This window comes from Solanum pennellii, chromosome 12, assembly GCF_001406875.1.
Source record: "Solanum pennellii chromosome 12, SPENNV200".
NCBI lineage: Eukaryota > Viridiplantae > Streptophyta > Magnoliopsida > Solanales > Solanaceae > Solanum > Solanum pennellii.
Genome location: NC_028648.1, coordinates 2292108 through 2306776, shown reverse-complemented (window position 1 = coordinate 2306776; position 14669 = coordinate 2292108). Strand labels below are relative to the sequence as shown.

Sequence of the window (14669 nt, the reverse complement as noted above, 5' to 3'; positions counted from 1 at the left end):
TTTTTTCAATGAAACCAAAATCAAACCAAATAGTATCAATTTTCAATATTTAAAACCAAACCTAATCAAACCATACCAAATACGAGGTTTCTCAATCACTTGGTTCAAATTGCAGTTTGGTTTGATTTTTAACCATAACCATAAACAACCTACTCTCACATACATCTCTATCCTCTCTCGAATACATTCCTATCCCCTCTCGATTACATCTCTATCCTCTCGAACACATCTCTATCCCATCAGATACATCTATATTTTTCTCGAATAAATCCACTCCATTAGATAACGTATCATTGTTATGTATTAGACAACCAAAGAATGTATCCGACAACAATGAAAATTTTGAAACTTTGCAATTGGAATTATACATGTAATTATTTTCGGTGGATGGGGCGATTAGTTTCCCAATTGGATCGGGTCATCGTTTGGACTCTTTACCGGAGGCCCAATTTTTCACAACAAAGGCCCAGTACAGTTTCACGCATTAAAAACTTCCCTATAAATATGACTCTCCCAAAAACCCTAACCCTAGAATTTCAACTTCCGCAGCTCCCAAACGATTAGCAGCTTCTCCGACGACCGGCGACTCAGAAATCAACCATGGGTAAGCTCCGGCGACTCTTAAATACTTGTCTCTGTACTGCCAGTTTTTTCAATTTTTGCCATTTTTTTCTTAGAATAGGTACAATTATTCCGTAGTAGAATGGAACTGTAATTAATGGATCTTCATCCACATATATGAACATTTAGCCAATTTCAGTTTCTTAATTTAGCTGTGTATAGAGTTTTAAGATATAAATTTTGATTCTTCTGATGTTAAATTTGTCATGTAGAGAAGCAAAGACAGTTGAATTGTAGTAGTTGTTGAATATGGATTTAATTTGTAGGTTTTGATTTCGTTAATTGTAGGTAAGGTTCACGGATCACTTGCTCGTGCCGGTAAGGTTAGGGGGCAAACACCAAAGGTTGCAAAGCAGGATAAGAAGAAGAAGCCAAGAGGACGTGCACACAAGCGTATGCAATACAATCGCAGATTCGTCACTGCTGGTAACCTTACTTTCCTTTTGCTATTTCACTTTATGGAGGCTGTATGTTTACTGCCGTATATGCTTGAATTATATATGCAAGTAAAAACTAATTGAATTTCTGCCTATATGCAAGTAAATGCAATAAAGTTTATGCCTTTAACCAAGTTTGTATCTTTTGTCCGGACATAGTTGTTGTTTTGTTGATGCTCATTGATATACAGTACCTTCTAGTTTAAAATTATTGTTTCTACGGTCTTCATCTTATACATGAATTTGGCAAATATATATTAGTTGACAAGCACTCCTTTTCAGGATTAGGGGAAGTTTAAACAAGATTTGATCTGTGAACAAACTGTAGTCATTGACAATTATACATAGACTGTGTGTGTGTGTACTAATCACTTGTGTATGATCCATATTCTAGAGTATGCAAGATTGTGCATTGCTATAAAAGTAGCTTTGCTGGTGCATGTAGGTTCTAAATGAAATGAAATTTCGCCTTGTATGGAACTTCCCTAGAAATCTTTGAATTTGAATGTTTGCAATTAAGAAATCTACTTCTACTTTTGGTACAGTCGAACCTTAGTTATACATAATATCTATGTGGTTTAGTTTGAGTTTATCTGTTTCCTCAAGTATATGATCTTAACACAGTGATGTACTATTTCGTTTCTTCTTTTAAAGAAGCAAGTAACATAACTGTTAACACCTGTAGACATACACAATGATGTTCGGAGATTAAATGTGTGTACCAATTGCTTATGTTCCTCCTTAGATGTGCATATACTCGAGTATACTAATTATGCTTGTATTATGCTGGTTATGAAAGTTCCAGGGAAATTTTACCTCATAGGATATCTCCCAAATCCGCCTTATTTTTTCTTGCATCTGCTACTAAGTAGAGTTCTGATTGCAGATCTTCAGTAAAGTATCTGTGCTGTTTAATTTAAGGTTTCCTATTTCTCTTCTCATAATTGTATGTTCTTAGCATTGAATATGTTGTATTTCAATGAACAAGGGGCTGTGATGTTTCTTCTGTGTTAACCTTTTATCTGTATTTGGTCAATACTGGTATTGTATGTGCGCTTTATTTTGGTTGGTAAGTAACTTTTTGAAGCTTCTCTTATTGACATATGGAATTTGTTTCTTACGGAATGCTGCTCTTATGTCTGCTTGCAGTTGTTGGCTTTGGAAAGAAGAGAGGACCAAACTCTTCCGAGAAGTAGATGACGACGACTTTAGTCATTTTAGGTTGAGAAGTTACTGCTTCAAAAGTTTTCATCTTTGTGATGTTTATAAATTTTGATTCTCAAACCTCATAATGAGAAAAGACTGGTGTTTGTAGGATGGATGATTACATCCTGTTTTGCAAGAATTAATTGAATTTTATCCTTTCGTCTTTCGTACTAATTTTTATTCATCACTTGAATGTTTTATGCAATTCATGTTTAATGATTCTTGGAGTCCACCATTGTTGCTATTGCTATGCTATTAGATCAGATAATACATGTTTTACAATCTATATATTTTAGTGCTATGCTGGAAAACTCAACTTCTATTTAGGAATTTTAGAAACTATGATGTTGGAACTGTAATATGAACATGCTTTTACAATCTATATATCTAGTGCTATGCTGGAAAACTCAACTTTTTATTTAGGAAATTTAGAAACTATGATGATGGAACTGTAATGTGAACATGAAGTAATCTTGGTTTAGTGGTTGGTTCATAACATTAACACTAATATATTTATCATAAAAAGAAGCTAGTACAAGTTCACAACATAATTCATCTGAGTCTTCAAATATAATACCATTTTTAGATGTTGGGAGGTGTTTCACCCTATACAATGTATTTAAGCTATAAAAAAAGAATGCATAAGCAAAAATAACTAGTTTACAGTTCAATTGTCTGTATGGGTAAGTACCCTTAAAGAAGCACAATGGGATTCAATGTTTATAATGTACAACAACTATACCTCAGTCCCAAATAAGTTGGAGTCGTACTTATGTGACATGATTAAACCAAACTAGCTCTAACACCAACTTGATTTGGAATAAGTTTAGATATAAAGTAAATAGAAAGAGAGGAACCTACTTCTGCTCGATTGCATGTAGCAGAAATTATTTTCATCCGCAAGGTCTCTCATAAGACCTTACAACTCGTCATGAACATTTTGATCCCGAGTGGTTGATTTCAGCTGATGTTCAAGGAGGTAAGTCGTGGCTAACGATGCATGTAAAGCAACACCATATGGAAGTACATCTTCATTGACTCTGTAGAAAGGGGAGTGTCCTGACTCGAATCGTCCTTTAGTTTCATCAACCATTCCAAGTAAGTAGAAGTATCCAGGAATAGCCTCAGCAAAGAACGAAAAATCTTCTGTCCCCATCGTAGGTTTCATTTCTATGATCTTGTTGATACCAAGCATCTGTCCAGCTACATTTCGGAATTGTTCATGCAAAGCTTTATTATTCACTGTCACAGGGTAAAACGGCCTATTTTTTGTGTCAAAATCAACTGTTGCATTGCACCTTTGAACAGCAGCTTGTCGTGTGATAACCTGTAAATTGTTTCGAAACAGTAGCAGAATTTTTTCACTCAACAAGTCGGAGTTTTTACCATTCAATAGTTCTATTTGTGGAACAACCTTCAACAATCATATGATAGTTTGAGCATTCAAGTACTAATATTAAAGATATACCTCTACAATTCTCTGTTTAAGTTGCGCGAAGCTTTCTTTTGAGAATGCCCTAAAAGTTCCACCGATTGTTACAGAGTCTGGTATAACATTAAACGCGCCACCACCTTTGAACTTTGCAACTGTAACAACCTGCAAAATCATACGCCTTTGAGGTAATCGATAAATAAGTTGTAAAGGTCAAGGTAAACTCCTTGGAGAATGAAAAAGGTACGAGTCTTGTTCTTGAACATTTAAAATGATTATGTTTATTTTACAAGTGTTACTATTCCATGTGATATTTCTGCATCGATCCCAAGAAATTTTGAGGATGCTTAGATAAATGTGCGGTCATACAAGATTAGAAATGATCACATTCACAAGAAGGTTTAAGTAGTACATATCGAGTATAAATTGATAGAATATCATTTGAGATCTACATCCCGATGCACAGGTAGGTGAGTGTGCAACCATGGTGAGTGAATGTGTTAAAAACAGGACGAGGTAAACCTAAAATCACATGGAAAGACGACGTCTCGAAGAATCTACAATTTCTTGGGATCCATGCACATTTAGCGAATAGAATAAAATAAAATTACATGAAAGGAAATTGTCTCGAAGAATCTACAATTTCTTGGGATCGATCCATGCACATTTAGCGAAACATAGGATATAGTGGAAGAAAAAGATCTATATATACAATAATTATTAGTCGAGTATATGGTTTAGACATGTTTGTACTTTTATTGTAGGTCCAATGTTTTCTCGTAGTGGTTTAGCCTTAAGGAAATTTAGAAAAATATAGACAACTTGTGTACATTTGCATATAATATTGGCTTGAGATGAATTTAGTTAGAGTAACATGATCAGTAAGGATTCACATAGCCGACCCTAAACTTGCTTGGAACTGAGGTGTAGTAATGGTTGTTGCATAAATAACCTTTGCACAACTGCTAGTACATATGCAAGTTTTGAGATATATGTGCATGTGTTGGTATTCACATGATACTAAGATTAACGAGAAAGAGTTAGAGAGTGAGAGCGCGCACCTGTGAGTCCAAGGGATCAGTTTCCCGCGAAACAAGGTGTTGTAAACTAACTACGATGTTAGAAGCTGCTAATATTGGATCTATAGTGTGCTGAGGAATCGCGGCATGACCGCCTTTCCCCTTTATTACTGCCTCAAAGAAGCCACTTCCAGCCATGATAGGGCCAGAACTGGCAGCAACAGTGCCAATAGGACTCATGGGGGAAATATGCAGACCGAAGATGGCATCAACATTGTCAAGTATCCCAGATTCAAGCATTTTCTTTGCACCTCCACCTCCCTCCTCGGCTGGCTGAAAAACCAAAAGAACAGTTCCCTGCCATCAAAAAATTCGATCAGTGAATCCCCGGCTCCCAACTCAAAAAACATCCATGGTTATTCATATATGTTGATCCAACTGTTTACTCCTTGAACACACAACTAATATCTTCACAACAAGCTATATAAGCGTTATTGCTTATGGTATAAGTTATCCGACTAACAAAGGCGTTCTAAATCCACTTAAATCAGTTTGAAATGCATAGTAACAAGAGGACCAAGTCAGTTGAATGAAGAAATTCACGTCTAGAACTATGCTGCTCGAACTCCCCAAATGTTTCTGCACCCAATGTCGGATGCTCTAATAATGCACCCGTTTTGGAGGATCCAACATGCACCTGATAACAGTTTTGAAGAGTCCGAGCAACATAGGTCCAGATAACCCTTCTAAACTGAACTATCGACAATCTACAACTTCTATATATCAAAAGGTAACTGAGAGCAACTACTGAACTTTTATCTATTGAGAAACTTTCCTTCATTCAATCCAAGCTAAGAGAGAGAACTACAGTATGAACCTGCAAATCATCGCGCTGCTCTTGAAGAATCTTAGCAGCACCTAAAAGCATAGCAACATGGGCATCGTGTCCACAAGCATGCATCTTTCCCCGAATTTTACTCTTGTGTTCCCAGTCCACTTCCTCCTGCGCCAATCAACATCATATTGAAGGCAAAGTGCACACAAATAAGTTACATGTTAAGAGTTTTAAACCTTGAGTTCTCCTCCCCCCAAAAGAAAATATATTGTTACAAACATCTAACACAAATTATCAACACATACGATAAGGCAGACCAACATCACATTGTCATTTGTCTAAACTATCAAATATTGACATGAAATGTATTTAACAACAATTACGCTTCAATGTTTAACAAGTTAGGGTCAACTATACGTATCCTCACAACCCATGTCATCCCATTTAAGCTCATCTCATGCCAATATAATTCCAAAAGAAGAAAAAGAGAACTAACATGACTAAAACATTGACAAGAAAGGAATACAAAACAACTCCGCCTCAATTTCCAACAAGTTAGGGTCAGCTATATGAATCTTCATCAGAAACCATATCACTCCATTATTGCTCATCTCAGTCCAACATAATTACAAACTTAAAAAAAAGTACTAAAATGACTAACACCTTGACAATAAATGAATATATGTACATACAATTAGAAATGCACATAAAACATACAATCTCTAACAAGTTAAGGTCAACTATATGAATCCTCACAGACCATGTCACGCCATTTAAGCTCAATTCAAGACAATATAATTCCAAATTACACAAAGTACTAACATGACTATAATACATTGACAAAAAGGAATACAACAACGATTACACCTCAATCCCCAACAAGTTAGTGTCAACAATGTGAATCCTCACATACCATATCTTTCTATTTAAGCTCATCTCAGGCCAATATAATTGCCAAATAAGAAAAACATAACTAACATGACTAAAACGTTGACAAGAAAGGAATACAAGTACACAACAACGATTACGCCTCAATCCCCACCAAGTTAGTCTCAACTATATGAATCCTCACATACCATGTCGCTCCATTTAAGCTCATCCCCGACCAAAAAAAAAATACTAACATAACTATAACATTGACAAGAAAGGAATACAACAACAACTACACCTCAATTTCCACCAAGTTAGTGTCAACTATATCAATCCACACAGACCATGTCACTCTAATAAGCTCATCTCAAACCAATATAATTGCAAAAGAACAAAAAATACTAACATGACTAAAACATTAACAAGAAATGAATATACAAACACACAAAAAACCTAGTAATTGGTAAAACACCTGCATAGCAAGAGCATCCATATCAGCTCTAAGAGCAACAAAGGGTGGTTTTCCAGTTCCAATAAAGCCAACAACACCAGTAACAGCAACAGGGTACTTGTAAAAAATCCCCATTTTATCAAGCTCATTTCTAATAAGTTTACTAGTCTCAAATTCCTCAAACCCCAACTCAGGATTCTCATGAATAGTCCTCCTAATTCTCACTATCCAATCAAAAAGCTCAGGTCTTTTTGCAAGATTCAAGAAATTAACTGAAATATTTGCCAACTCCTCTTTGTTCAAAATAGAAGAAATTGATAAGGTGGGTGTTGCTAAAAAATTGCATAAAATGGAAAAGGCAACAACCCATTTCAAGATAACCATGATAAATTATTTGGATGAAAATTTTTTGAGTTCTTGAAAAAAAATCTACTTTTTTTTTGCCCCTTTTTTACTTGTAGTTTGGGGAATTCAGAATCAGAATCTAGCTGACTAGCCATAAGGGTGTGTTTGGTGAGGGGACACTAGAAATGTTTTGCAGGCGGTGCGGTTGTGGTGCACGGATGAAATTGTTGTTCTCTTAATCAAAGATCATATGTTCGAGTTTTGGTGTGAACTCAAATAAGCTTGTAGCTAGATCCGTCAAAATGGACTTGATCCGCAAAGCCGGTCTAACCCAACTCTTGAATTCAATAGGGTTGGGCATAATTTTTTTTTTGCCCATTTAGAAACGAGGTTTTTTTGCCTAACTTGGCTCGCAAGCCTCGTAGGCCCAACCCGCTACCCTCAGAGGTCAGCCTGCGGGCTATGAATATTTAAAAATATATTATACATATATGTATATATATATATATATATGTAGTAGTGTTTTATTTGTAAATGTTTTATTAATAAATATGATAAAAACATAAAAAAATCAAGTCTTAGCTTGTTTTTTGTGGAAGAAATTGTTGAATGATCAACATTTTTTCGTTAAACCTTACGTTGACTATTGTGTATTTTGGTTAGCATTCACCGAAGTGTGAGATTCATAAATGTATTTTTGTATATATTTGCTGAAGTGTGATTCATAAATGAAAATAAATTTGTATGTATTTATGTCCTGTTCATAGACGTCAACATTCAATTCTCTACTTCTTCTAAGAGAGTAATATTGTTCATTTTTTTATTGAAGGGTCAACCCGTCCCAATCCGTGGTCCGCTTAGGGCTAGGTTGGGTCGCTATTTTTATTGGCCCTTTTACTAAAAGGGTTAGTCCGCCTAATCCATATAACTTTCTAGCCCGTTAAGATTGGGTCAGCCCATTTTGACATCTCTACTTGTAGCACATGAATCTAATATGGGTACTTAGACATCGAATAGAAAACAAAAACAACTAAATTAAGAAGAGATATTTTGCAATATTTTCATGTTTTATTGATGAAAAATATTACGAAAAGTAGGTGTTTTGAGAAAATAAATTTACTAAAATAAAAAGAAATGATTAGTTGAGTAGGAAAAAATAAAGTTTCACAAGTGGCATTTTTGGTTTAGTATCTCCTCCCCAAACGTCTCAACTCCTATTTCTGCCACCCCTCGACTAATTTACCCTTTCCCTTCACCATTTTCGTACATGTACCCCTATAGTGTTTTAAACGTTTCAAATATATTTGTGTTAATAAATTTGTTAAGAGAGATATAATTATTATTTTAATATTGTTATATTCTATAAGATTTTGCAAAGCTACACTTATTTTAAAGGGTTAACGTGCATCTAATATCATTTTCGAAGAATATGAAAAACATATATTGTTGCTTTCACATATCTTTAGATATCTGTAAGGATCATTGTATACATAAATTTGTTGTAGAAAATTGAGATTTTTATGAGAACATTACCATTTGTGGTCCATGCTCATACAAAACTTTATTCTATTTTTGTTTTAGTGATGTTACTTACCATGGCCCTTGCCATGGGCGGACCCATGTTGGGTCCAGATGTTAACCCGAACACTTTCGGCAAAAAAATATACGATATATATGATAAATTTTTTGTATTTTTATAAATATGTATATTTTGAACTCCCTTAATAACAAATAAAAATAGATGGCTCAATAGTAAGACAATACTTTCAATTTGTTTTTGTTTGAAAAAAGCAGTTATATTTTTTCAAGCATTTTTTATTTTAAAAACATGGCAAAAATTGTGGTTTTAAACCCAAAAATTTTCAAAGAGCCCATTTCGAAAAAGATTTATTTTACACATTTATTTTTATTTTTCAAACCTCCTGAATAAAAATCTTGAATCCGCCACTGCGCCCCTTGCCATTAATGTTTGACAATGCACAAATTGAGAAGTGATATAAAATATCATGTGAATTATCAAAGAGCAACGTTCTAAAATACATGGTTTAAAATGTACTATCTTAAAAATATTTTTCACAATATTTTTTTAAGAATTTGAATAACATAGGTTTTTATTTATTTGACGTGTCTTTGCCATTTTTTTTGTACAAGTGTCATTTTGACTACAACATTTATGAAAATTGATCAAACATTTCTTATTCGAGACAAATTCTATCTAATTCATTGGGAAGACGTCGATTTTTTCAATCTAAAAAAGACTTGTAGGAATTTGTTTTTGATTGATTAGTAATGATTAATGAACTCTTTGATCATAATTTTCTGATATTATTATACAACTCTTCTTTTCCCTAGTAAATTGCAAACAAGGTTAGAGCTACTCTTCTTTAAGGCCATTGTCTTTAAAGGAGAATCGATTGACTTTTTTTTCATTGAAAAAATTACACTAAAAGTAATGTGAATAATAAATATATGTTTTTTTTAATGTTTTGCTTCGTTATATTTAAATATGCTTAGTAAAAATCTAGACTATACATAGGATATTGCATAAAAACAAATAAAAAGAACATATACAATGGAAAAGAGAGGAAAGATATAAAGAATTTCTACGATTTAATCATTGAATAAAAGAAAATAGAGAATTTCAACCTCTAAAAAGAATACAAGAGAATGAAATTAATTTTCTTTAAAAATTAATCACAACCAGAAAAATAATAAGAAAAAAAAAAACTGCAATGGATGCTGTATCACATTGCTTAATGAATCATATAAGTAACTGCCAAAGCAACCAACATTAGCACATAAGCTATACCTTGGTCAATTGCAACTCCTGCAAAAATCAAATCAATAAAAACACATTTAACTTATTTGCATTTTTGAAAAAAAAATGAATGTATATACAAGAGGTATACCAAAAAATACAAAAGCTTATATTTAAAAAACATCAATTTATGCTAATGAAACCTAATCTTGTAACATACAATGACAACGAAGAGGTAGATATATTTAACTAGAAGTTTCGAGTTCAAAACAACAAACAAAGAATATATGAACAGTTTTTTCCTTCACAGGCCACTCAAGGCAAGTCCAAATTAGTCGAATTTTCTACATCTTTAATAAGAAGTACTAAATTCGAAATTTGAGAATGAAAAATTCATTAATAGTGAGCATTTTATCCCTTCATAAGCCTATTTATACGAATCTAAATTAATCAACTAGTAAACCTCAAATATACCATACCATATAAAAAAGGTGTATAGGCAATGTATGTATTATATACATCACAACATGTCTTTAACTCTTATATACTATACATAAGTAGATCTATTTATCAATCAAGAATTGTTCATTCATACATTATTATAAAACCTCAAATAAAAGAACATGATACAACGGATAATCCCTTAATCAGAGGTCTCATGTTTGTTCGAGTTCTAGTCAGGCTTTAATATAGATATTAAACACCGAGGGGGGAGGGGGTGAAGAAAGAACTTACCATCACTTGTAGGTGCAGGAGCAGGCTCAGGTACTTGAGCATTGATAGAAGGAATAACCAAAGCCATAACCAAACCAAAAATAGCCATTAAACAGAGTCTCAACACCTCCATTTTTTCTTCTTCCTTCTTGAGAGTTGAGACTCTTTCAATGTTTTGTTTACACTAAAAAAGAAAAGTTGGGGTTTTATAAATAGGGAAGGGAATTCTTAATACCTTATTAACTTCCTTTATTATTTAATGAAATTTTGGTTGTAAAGGATCTCCACTCAGTATACACTCTGTCAAATTATACTTCTTTCCAATTTAAAGATGATTCATAATTAATAAGTTTTTTATTAGCCGTTAATAAAGGGACAGGTGTAAGGTTGAGATTTAATGCACGTTATGAGTACAGATTGTTTTTAGGTGTACAGTATCAAGAAATAATTTGTGGACCTATTCCAATTAATGAAAATTCCTTCCCCACTTTGCCACTTGCCAAACATGAATGTTTGTCCTATATATTATTTCCTTATTTTTTTTCAATAAAATAGAGTTGGTCGTTCCTTTTTTGACGTTTTTTTAGCTGGCTAATAACCGTTGTTGGGACTTTATTTCAATTATTGAGACTTTAATTCAACCGTTAATCATTAGTTCCAATCCCCCAAATTGACGGATTAGTTTAATATTACATAAAAAATACTTTACTGTCAGGGTGAAATGACACCTATCTATCCAACAATGTAAATAAAGTCTCCCCACCTAGTATGGTATCCACAAACAGTTTTCTATATCCTCCTCTACGCTTTTTAGCACGAAATTTTGAGTCTAGCATGTCTACCATTTTACCACTGAGGTATCATAAGGGAAATATACGAATTGAACTTACAACCTTTAATAGAGAAATCTATTTTCTAGGAGAGGATAAGATATATAGACATTAGCACATGCATATTGCTAATTAATATTATGGCTATTAAGGACCTGAGCCCAGACTACATATATGACAATGCTTTTAAGATCCTTCAAATTTTACTATAGCAAAAACCAACTCCTATACCTCTGGACTGAACAAACATAGTAAGAGGTAAAAGAACATAAGGAAAGCATATGTCAAACTAGCTTACAGGCAATTAAAGATCACCATCAGTTACTGCAAGAGGAGCCATTGCTGGCAATTCTAAGTAGTCGAAGTCATCTGTTATTCCGACCTGCCATAAGACAAGAAAAATACTAATTCAACAGTGTATCTGCATTTAGTTTGTTTCTTCCAATCATTTCATTATTTGTCTTTATTTCAGTCTGTAACACAAAACCTTTCAAATTTGAAAATATGATCTAAACCTTAGCACAAAAAAATTAACCATTTTAAACTGAAACTAGTAATTTCAATGGAGAAAGGCGATAATAGTGAAGTTCAAAAGCTCCCAACAAGAAACAGTGAAAGAACAAAAGAGAAAGAGAGGTTTATAGGGGGCTAGGATCAGGTGTAAGTGGCCACAAGGGCTTATGGGAAGGATGGAATAATAAGTGTTAGAGGAGAAGTCCTTTTTACAAGTAGAGGGAGTTGATCTAATTTTGCTTTGATTTTTTTTTTAAATAACTGGTGATGTTACATTAGTAAATAAGGTGGAGGGACGTGGTAGCAAAATCGATATGAAGCATGGCGAAGTGTCTTTAACTTTCAAAACCTCTTCTGATATATCCAAGGGATGCATGATCTAGCAGTAGTTCACAATCCTATATAAACAAATTAATGGCTCTTTATGATGGATTTTGCTTCTTACCTCATTGTATAGGTGATCAAGTTGCTCTTTTGCTTGGGGAAAGTTATTGGAACACCATTGTCTCAATGTGAAGATGTTATCTGTATAGAAAATGCACATGATAGTTAAGAAAGAGAGCAAAAAGGGAAGCATACAAGGTAATGACTGGATAATGCAGGAACAGTCAAACCTGTCCATCTATTAGCTGCTGAATGGGCAACTTCAATCGCCTTCTCTGCAAAAAAGAACTTCCCAAATCAGGAAACACCCACATTCTGGTAAAGAGAAGCATACTGGTGCATGCAGATAGACAGCTGAATAATAAAAGATATTGTCTGGTAAATACTATTGGAGCCTAAAAAGTATGCTCAGAGTTCCTTACTCATTGCTTCAATAGTAGCAGGATCATTATCAGCATACTGCATCAACTCTTCCTGAATGAGAAAATAATCTCACCTTAATATTTTCAGAATAAAATGCTAATCCATATTCATCTAAATATCATATTAATTTGCAAGCTCCAAAACATCAAAGGCACGGACCTTAAGTTCCTTATGTTTGTGTTCAATAGCTTTCAGCTCATTCAAGGCCTCTTCTCGTGCATCCTAGTAAAGCCACAGAAGTGAAAAATAGAAACAGTCTGTTAATTAACCTGATCCATAGAAAATTATGTCAAGATTATCCTAGAGGACCATATAGAACTTGGTATACTTACAGATTCTTCACGTCCCTTTTTCAAGGCCTTGCATTGTTCAACAAGCTCAGTGTGCCGCTTATTATTGTTCTGGAGATCAGTCTCAAGCTTTCTATAGACAGTTCTTAGCTGTTGAATGAACATCACATATGAAGCATCTGAATTTAAATATGACAAGCACGTGCAAAAATTAATCCAAACACTTACCTGGTTCCCAGCACAACTAGGCAGACTCCAAAAGTATACCTAGAATTTGTAAGTCATTTAACATACTTGTGATTGATTGTAAAAAATGAACATGCTTGAGATTCTAAACTTGTGGAGGGACACGGATGATGCTTTTATAACACATAAAATATAGATGATCAACTTTATGCTTAGCAGCAATGGATTAAAAACGATGCTGTTATAACACAAAGCAGATATTACTCACAGAAGTCCCTATCTTGTCTTTAAACACAAGATCATCATCCACCAAAGATTGGATAACGTCTTTCACTGACTGGCTGATAACACCTTTCTTAGGGCCCAACTTTTCAAGCTCCTTAAGCTGATTTGACAAGGAATTGAAAAATGTAATACTAATTAGATTATAATGCAGGAAGAATTACACTATAAATAAATAAAATGTGATTTCTCCTCCAGTAGTAATTGAAAGATGTTGAACCTATTCCAGAAGGCAACATGTGTTCTTCTCATGGATGGTGAGGGTCAGAAAGAACAGGATAAAAACAACTATATATGAAAAGAGTTTGGTGGATGAGGCAAGGTGAGACTCATTCTTGAAGACATAAAAACAGACACCACAAGAATAGCCTGGTCATTGAGGTATCTCCAGTTTTATACAGGAGAAGACAACTAAGAGAAGGTGTGACTCTTTCTTTCTGACTATCTGATAATTATCTGGTTAAAAATATCACAGGCCAGTGTCAAACAAGAACCTTTCAGCTACTTCAAAACTTTTGAGATCTCCGGTAAAACATCTAAAAGATTCCCTTCTAAATTTGATTAGCATAAATGGTGCCAAAGATTTAACAAACACAGACTAAACCCTTAAATAGGCATTCTTATCAATCCACAGATGAACACTGGTGCAAAGCATAATAGATACATAAAGAATAAGCAGGATGATGCTAAATTTCTCCAAAGGTAGCAGATTTCATGATAGAATCGGGTTCCAGTGAAATAAGTCGCTAAAACTGGGTAAAAGAATGAAATAAAACGTAGGAACTAGTTGTTTTCCACACCTGATGTGACTGTGATGTTGAATGCCTTGAATCGGACCCGTTACAAACAGAAAGGACGTAGCTTAGCACTATATATAGACGCTATGGCAAACCCTATTCTGTAATTCTGTTCTTGCCTCTCCATAATAAAACTGCTCTCCCTCTTCCCCGTGGACGTAGCCAATTTATTGGTGAACCACGTAAATCTGTTGTCTTGTTTTTCGCGTTTATATTTTCTCGTATTATCTCAAATTCCGCATAACAAATTGGTATCAGAGCCTCTCGGTTAATCGG

General features: G+C 34.1%; 3 protein-coding genes across 4 annotated transcripts in view; 1 reads left to right on the top strand and 2 right to left on the bottom strand.

Moving 5' to 3' along the window:
• Window positions 1–479: 479 nt before the first annotated feature.
• On the top strand, window positions 480–2438 carry LOC107005332 (40S ribosomal protein S30). The gene is made up of 3 exons (XM_015203896.2): window positions 480–604; window positions 910–1047; window positions 2208–2438. Exons 1-3 carry the CDS (start codon window positions 601–603, stop codon window positions 2252–2254), a joined length of 189 nt encoding a protein of 62 aa, XP_015059382.1. The 5' UTR covers window positions 480–600; the 3' UTR covers window positions 2255–2438.
• A 365-nt stretch (window positions 2439–2803) lies between these two features.
• Window positions 2804–7376, bottom strand: LOC107007631 (IAA-amino acid hydrolase ILR1-like 4). The gene is made up of 5 exons (XM_015206321.2): window positions 6893–7376; window positions 5593–5718; window positions 4758–5072; window positions 3733–3861; window positions 2804–3591 (listed from the first exon to the last, which is right to left on the bottom strand). Exons 1-5 carry the CDS (start codon window positions 7253–7255, stop codon window positions 3184–3186), a joined length of 1341 nt encoding a protein of 446 aa, XP_015061807.1. The 5' UTR covers window positions 7256–7376; the 3' UTR covers window positions 2804–3183.
• A 2431-nt stretch (window positions 7377–9807) lies between these two features.
• LOC107005433 (meiotic nuclear division protein 1 homolog) overlaps window positions 9808–14669 on the bottom strand; it is a 10791-nt gene continuing 5929 nt past the window's right edge. Inside the window, exons 3-11 of one of the 2 annotated variants that reach the window (XM_015204028.2) lie at window positions 13583–13699; window positions 13357–13395; window positions 13171–13278; window positions 12998–13060; window positions 12838–12889; window positions 12646–12690; window positions 12477–12556; window positions 11817–11900; window positions 9808–10043 (exon numbers count right to left, since the gene is read on the bottom strand). In XM_015204028.2, coding sequence (XP_015059514.1) covers window positions 11823–11900; window positions 12477–12556; window positions 12646–12690; window positions 12838–12889; window positions 12998–13060; window positions 13171–13278; window positions 13357–13395; window positions 13583–13699 — 582 coding nt within the window. In that variant the 3' untranslated portion in view covers window positions 9808–10043; window positions 11817–11822. The remainder of the gene's footprint in view (window positions 10044–11816; window positions 11901–12476; window positions 12557–12645; window positions 12691–12837; window positions 12890–12997; window positions 13061–13170; window positions 13279–13356; window positions 13396–13582; window positions 13700–14669) is intronic. The other variant, XM_027913275.1, reaches the window with a different exon arrangement.